This window comes from Emiliania huxleyi, assembly GCF_000372725.1.
Source record: "Emiliania huxleyi CCMP1516 unplaced genomic scaffold EMIHUscaffold_94, whole genome shotgun sequence".
NCBI classification, from domain to species: Eukaryota; Haptophyta; order Isochrysidales; family Noelaerhabdaceae; genus Emiliania; species Emiliania huxleyi.
The window spans coordinates 458711-464862 of record NW_005195017.1 but is presented as its reverse complement, the minus strand read 5'-3'; the positions used below and the strand labels follow the sequence as shown (position 1 = coordinate 464862).

General features: G+C 66.6%; 3 protein-coding genes across 3 annotated transcripts in view; all 3 read left to right on the top strand.

Moving 5' to 3' along the window:
- EMIHUDRAFT_107722 (putative two component response regulator) overlaps positions 1-1985 on the top strand; it is a gene marked incomplete at both ends in the record, with an annotated part of 4924 nt that extends 2939 nt beyond the window's left edge. The window contains 5 exons of the mRNA XM_005756953.1: positions 312-475; positions 520-582; positions 761-822; positions 1317-1752; positions 1839-1985. Of these exons, the coding sequence (XP_005757010.1) occupies positions 312-475; positions 520-582; positions 761-822; positions 1317-1752; positions 1839-1985 (872 nt within the window). The remainder of the gene's footprint in view (positions 1-311; positions 476-519; positions 583-760; positions 823-1316; positions 1753-1838) is intronic.
- A 1395-nt stretch (positions 1986-3380) lies between these two features.
- On the top strand, positions 3381-4272 carry EMIHUDRAFT_221093 (Hypothetical protein; the record flags this gene model as incomplete). Its single annotated transcript, XM_005756952.1, has 2 exons — positions 3381-3791; positions 3958-4272. The coding sequence occupies 2 exons, from the start codon at positions 3381-3383 to the stop codon at positions 4270-4272; spliced, it is 726 nt and encodes a 241-aa protein (XP_005757009.1).
- A 190-nt stretch (positions 4273-4462) lies between these two features.
- EMIHUDRAFT_439173 (hypothetical protein) lies at positions 4463-5840 on the top strand. The gene is made up of 4 exons (XM_005756951.1): positions 4463-4967; positions 5045-5092; positions 5204-5325; positions 5405-5840. Exons 1-4 carry the CDS (start codon positions 4470-4472, stop codon positions 5793-5795), a joined length of 1059 nt encoding a protein of 352 aa, XP_005757008.1. The 5' UTR covers positions 4463-4469; the 3' UTR covers positions 5796-5840.
- Positions 5841-6152: the final 312 nt, after the last annotated feature.

Below are 6152 nucleotides of genomic sequence, written 5' to 3'. Positions count from 1 at the left end.
GGGCCGCCGCCGCCATCGCCGCTGCCGCCTCCGCCGCCGCGGACGGCGGGGAGGGCGCTCGCGCCGCCGGCCGCGGCGGCGAAGGCGGCAGAGGCGAGGGCGGCGAGGGCGGCGAGGGCGGCGGTTTGGGGGCCGGCGCCGGCGGCGTCGCCGAGGGGGGGAGTGAGAGTGAGAGGCGGCTGGCGGCGCTGCGACAGGAGCTCGTGCTCAGCACCGAGGCGTCGCATTTCACGCCGCTCGGCGCCTCCCGTCTGCCGCCGCGCCGGCCGAGCCGAGATCCGCCAAGGTCAGCCGAGGCCCCCGAGTTGTAGGCGCCGCCGTGTACCGCGTGCCAGCCGACCCGAGCGGCGTGCTCGCCGCGCTGCGGCTGCCGAGCACGCGCGTGGGCGAGGGTTCGCAGTGCGGCTGGCCGCCGCTGCACTTGGCGCTGCTGCGTGGCGAGTCGCACTTGCCGGCGCTGCAGCTGCTGCCCGCCGTTTATGGGGAGACGCTGCTAACACGGCGCCGCTCTGTTAGCAGGTGGTGCAGCTGCTGCTCGCTTCGCGCTGCGACGTCGTTAGCGGCCCTCCGCGCGTGCGGCACGTGACGCCGCTGCTGCTCTGCGCCGCCGCGCAGGCTCAGCCCCCCCCCCCCTCCGCCCACCCCACACCGACGCATCGCTTGCCCCGCCGCCCCTCCCCCTCCCACACTCCCCGCTCCTACGACGCGCCACGGCCTCTCGCCCTCGCCCTGTTGACGCGCTGCTGCCACGCAACCGCAGGCCGAGACGGCCGCCTCAATGCTGCTCGGCTGCATGCAGCCGCCGCAGCTGGTGGCCGCATCGTGCGCCCGCTCGCAGGAGCGGGATGCTGCCTGCTCTCCTCGCCGCTCCTCGGCCGCACCTCGGCCGCACCTCGGCCACTTCGGCCGCACCTCGGCCGCACCTCGGCCGCACCTCGGCCGCACCTCGGCCGCACCTCGGCCACTTCGGCCGCACCTCGGCCGCACCTCGGCCGCTTCGGCCGCACCTCGGCCGCACCTCGGCCGCACTTCGGCCGCACCTCGGCCGCACCTCGGCCGCACCTCGGCCGCACCTCGGCTGCACCTCCGCCGCACCTCCGCCGCACCTCCGCCGCACCTCGGCCGCACCTCGGCCGCACCTCGGCCATGCCTCGGCCGCAGGAAGGGCTGCCCGTCCTCTCCGTCGTGGCGCAGTGGTCGTCCGACGCGGCCGCCGGCCGCATCTGCCGCAAGCTGCTCGACTGCCGCGCCGATCCGTGCGCGCGTGCGCGTGACGGCTCGATGCCGCACGCCGCGGCCGCCGTTGCCCGCAACAGCGCGACGGCGGCCCTGCTGATGGCGGCGGCGCAGCAGCGCGCCAAGGAGGCGCTGGTGGCGTCGCCTTGGTCACAGCGGCTCGACAGTGATGCGGCGGTCTTCAGCGAGCCGCAGCCGTACCGCGGGCGCGCCACGCGCCGCGGAGGCGGCGGCAAGAACCGCGCCGCCAAGGAGGCGGCAGCGGCGGCGGCGGCCGAGGAGGCGGCGGCAGTGGCGGCGGTGGGGAGAGGCGAGTGCACGACCGGGTCGACGGCGACAGTGGCGACGTCGCCGCCGCTCTCGACCTCCACCTCGTCGGTCGGGTTCGGCTCGGCCTCTTCACTGCCCGCTAAGAGCGACGACGCCGTGCCGCCGCCAGCGGCGCTGGCAGGGCTGGAGCAGGTGGCCGGTCTCACGGCACTGGTGGACCGGCTGCCCGAGGCGGCGCAGCAAAAGGTCCGCACACGGGAAGGGGTGGGGTGGGAGAGGGCGCTAGCGTGAAAAGCGATTGCCTGAGAGCGCGAGTCGGCCCCGCCCTACAGGCGCTGGCGTGGTGCTCGGAGAACGAGGTGCATGAGGTGGGCCTCATCGCCGCCGCCGGTATCGCGGACGCTTTCGTCGCCGCGCTGGGCATCAAGCCCACAGGCGTGCCCGCGCTGCTCTTGCGGCAGCGGCTGAAGAGAGACTAGGAACGATCTGCGGCCGATGAGGCTGGCGGCCAAGCAGGGACAGCCACAGGAGGTCTCGCGGTTGAGGCGCGCCGGCGTTGGGCGGCGCGCCGCCGGACGGAGAGCCGCCCCGGCTCAGTCTGCCGAGTGCCGTGTTCCGCGATATAGGTCGTATTGTGAAGTGAGTCCCAAAAAAGACACGGCAACGTGTAGACGAACTTCGCGACATGAAGTTGGAGATGGAGGGCACCAAGTTTACTTGAGAGTTTTTATTTGTTGCACATCTTGTGCATGGACCAACCCATGGACACCGGTAAGGGTTCTTTCTGCGCGGGTTCGGTCTCGGTGGAGCCCTACTCTAGACGACTTTTGCGCTATCTCCCCGTATCTCCCTCGATCTCCGCGTATTCCCCTCTCTCTCCCCGTATCTCCGCCGCATTTGCCCGTATCTGCCGCCCGTATCTGCCCGCATCTGCCCGTATCTGCCCGTTATCTCGACCCGTATCCCCCGGTATCTGAAGTATCTGCCCGTATCTCGTATCTCCCGGTATCTCCCGGTATCTCCCAGTATCCCGCAGTATCCCGCAGTATCCCACGGTATCCAATATTATCCCGCGGTATCCCGCCATATCTCCGCCGCGGATACCGTGAAAAAATCGTCCAGACCCCAGGGATCGGTGGGGTCCCCGAGAGCGGCGTGGGAGTACCTCGCCAGCACGAACCATGGGCCTCGTCTAGCGAGACTGAACTCCCTAGCTAGTGGCACCCGCGTCACCCGGCACGGGACTGGCGCCATATAAAGTGAATAAATAAAACGGACATCCCAAAGCTAGGGCTGCGGGGTGCAAAAGCAATCCCTCTTTTACTTTTTGCTAGTTCCTCTTTCTTTCACTTTCTTCTATCTTCAGAGGAGAGAGATTTTTGAAAACTGCGCGCCAGTCCCGTGCCCAGTGCTCCAAGTGCTCCAGTGTCGTGAAAAAGAAAGAAAGAAAAGATAAACCCACAGGAGGTCCAAGTGCTCCAAGGAGGGATGAGAGGACGGCACACCGCCACCACACAGTGTCGTGCGAAGACGTAATTTTTTTTCTGCGAGAGTCTTGGGTCTGACTTTTTTCCTCGTGAAAAAAGAAAGTCACGATGTCGATCAGGGTTCAGGGACACACAGCGACACAGGGGAACGGAAGCGGGGAGCGCATCGCGACACGGAGGGGGGCTGGGAAGGACCCACGACAGGGTCCCAAGGAGTCCTCTCTTCTTCGTGCGAGGAAGTCCGGGGAAAATTCGTTTGCCTGTGATCGTGCTTGCTAGCACGCGCCAGCCAGTCCGCACCTTCCTGCCTGTGTGTCGAGCCTGTCTAAAGAAAGAAAGAAAACAGACAGCCCAAGGAAGGGATGGGAGGACGGCACGCCGCCACCAATGCGCATTACAGTTCAGCGCCGCCTCGGCCTCCCGCTCGATGTTGCCTGCCAGGCGGTGGAGGCGGGCAAGAAGGCGCCAAACGGCAAGCTGCACGAAGAACTCGGCGATGCCGCAATGGTCAACCCGCGTGCGAAGCACGCGACACGACACAAATACCTGCTCAAACGACTCGTCAAGACCCTTCGCTCGGCGTGGGGCATGCTCATCGAGATGGAGCCGACTGCACACCTCAGTTACAGTAACCCAAAACAACCTGACGTGGCGGCGGCGAACATCGGCAAAGGGCATGTGCGCCTCGTTGGCGACTTGAAACTTACGAGCTCGCTTGCGTGCAAGGGTGGCGATCGGCTCGGCTGGAAGGGGGCTTTTGTCGCCTTCGGCAACACCGAGCGGGAGCTGCTCGACTTAGTGATAGGGCATGCTGCATGGCCGCAGCCCGGAGGGGGGGGGGGGGGAGGGGGGGGGGAGGGAGGCGGAGGATGCAAAGGCGGAGGCGGCGGCGGCGGCGGAAGAGGAGGAGGAGAGTGAGGGGGAGGCGGAGGCGGGGGCACCTGTGACGGCCCCCTACAAGAAGGGCGACTACCAGTTCGCGCGGGAGAAGAATTGCGACCTGCGTTTGCTCGACTTCGAGACGTTCGGCGGCTTCGGGGACGGCGTCCGCAAAATTCTTCGGCAGGCGGCGGACCAGCTGAGTAACAAACTTTCGCACGCTCAGCACCTCGATGAGGTCACATGGACCACCAAGAACTGGCACGGGCTGCAGATGCAGCGCTTGTCTGTCGTTCTCCACACCGCCGTGGCGTGGCAGACGGTGAACGAGCTAGCGTGCGGGGACAGCGGCATTGTGCACGGTGCTAAGTGCATTGCCGTTCTTAACGGAGTCGCTTAGGCGGCTCCGGTGGTGTGCCGGTGATAGTACTAGCACGCGCCAGTTCGCACCTGTGTCGAGCCTCAGGTGGGCCGACCTCTCCATCGCGACCCCTCCCAGCTCCGTCTTGCACGCAGCGCGGAGTTGTTTTGTTTAAATTCTTCCGATATGCCGTCCTAAGTTTGCGCGGAAGTTTGCGGGCCCACGTCCCGCCCGAAATGGCGGAGGGTAGCTCGGCCGCGCTGTACGCGCAGCAGCTCGGCTCCTTCCTCACGCTGGTCGTCATCCAGTCCGTCGCGATGCTCCTCTTCAAGGTGTGCCAGGTCAACGGCCAGTACACCTTCTCTCCGGCGTCGAGCGTCGCTCTGACAGAGCTGTGCAAGCTCGGGATGGCCGCCACGCTGCACCAGCGCGAGCGCGCCTCATCGGGCCGGCCCTACTTCGAGGCGCTCAGCCCGAAGATCGTGCTGCACTACCTCGGCCTCGCGCTGCTCTACACGCTCAACAACACTCTCTCGTTCTGGGTGCTGGCGGTGGCGGATCCGGGAACCATGTCGCTGGGGAAGAGCGTCGCGCCCTACCTGTGCGCTCTGCTGCTCCGCCTCAGCGGGCAGGCCATGTCCGGGCTGCAGTGGGTGTGCATCGTCATCCAGTGCTGCGCCATTGCCATCGTGCAGTACGACGTGTGCAAGGGCGGCGGCGTGCTTCCGGCCAAGGCGGCGCTCCCCCGACGCCCGACCGCGCACGACCTGCCGCACCGCGCCGACCGCCCCTCCCCCGCCGGCGCTGTCAGGCGTACTACCTCCTCGCGCTCGCGGTGTCCATCACGGCCGTCACCTCCGTGCGCTTTTGCTCACCTCGGCCCCGCCGCCGCGCGCTCGGCCCGACGACCGCTCGCGGCTGCCCGCGGAGCCCGTGGCGGCCCGACCCCGGCAGCGCCGTCGGCCCGCAGGTGTGGAACCAGCTCATTATCAAGGGCTTCTCGGTGCCCGTCAACCTCCAAAACATGATCCTGTACACCTTCGGCTCCCTCATCGCCGTGGTTCTGTACGTGCAGTCCTGCTTCGACAAGAAGTGCGCTGCGCCCCCTCCCTCTCGTCCGCGGCCGCCGCGCGCCGCGCCTCAACTCGCCGCCGCCACCCCGCCGCCGCAGGCACCCCGAGACCAAGGGCTTCCTGGAAGGGTACACGCCGCTCGCGATCGCGCTCGTCATCTTCCAGGCCTTCCACGGGATCGCGGTCGCCTTTGTGTACAAGTACGCCGACGCCATCGTCAAGAACTTTGCGAACTCGTCCGTCATGGCCATCCTCGTCGTCGTCTCCGCCACCTTCTTCCAGCTCTCCACGAACGTGCACTCGTGGCTCGGCGTCGTCATCGTCATCACGACGACGTACTGCTACATGAACATCGCCCTCAAGATTGCGGCACCGCCCCCGCCCGCCGAGACGGAGCGGCTGCTCGAGGCGGGAGAGGCGAAGGAGGAGACCAGGAGCGTAGGCGACGAGAGCGAAATGGCCGGAAAGCCTTTAAAGGCAGCGGGCTGATTGGGGGGGGGGGGGTTCGGAACGGGCTCAGCGCGGAACCAAAGAAGCGAGCGCGCTGTGCTCACACACACACACACACACACACACACACACACACACACACACACACACACAGCGGGCTCAGCGCCTTGCAGGATGCAGCGCTCAGATAAGGCTGTCGATGTCCATCGCGAGTGTTGGAAGCGACTTTGGGACAGGGACACTGAGCGACGGCGCCGAATAGGGTTTGTGGAGCGTCCAGACATGTACAGAATGTGCAGAAGGTGTGGCTAGTGCCATTTCGCTGTGGCACAGCTCGCGTGACAAAACCTTGATTTTGACCATTGCGCGAAAAAGGTACATCTCGGTGCCTTAATG

Excerpts from the sequence above, each read along its gene's own strand:
- EMIHUDRAFT_439173 (XM_005756951.1), top strand. The coding sequence starts at position 4,470 with ATGGCGGAGGGTAGCTCGGCCGCGCTGTACGCGCAGCAGCTCGGCTCC. Across the intron at positions 4,968-5,044 it reads GCGGCGTGCTTCCGGCCAAG|GCGTACTACCTCCTCGCGCT; the intron begins GCGGCGCTCCCC and ends CGGCGCTGTCAG. Across the intron at positions 5,326-5,404 it reads CAGTCCTGCTTCGACAAGAA|GCACCCCGAGACCAAGGGCT; the intron begins GTGCGCTGCGCC and ends CCGCCGCCGCAG.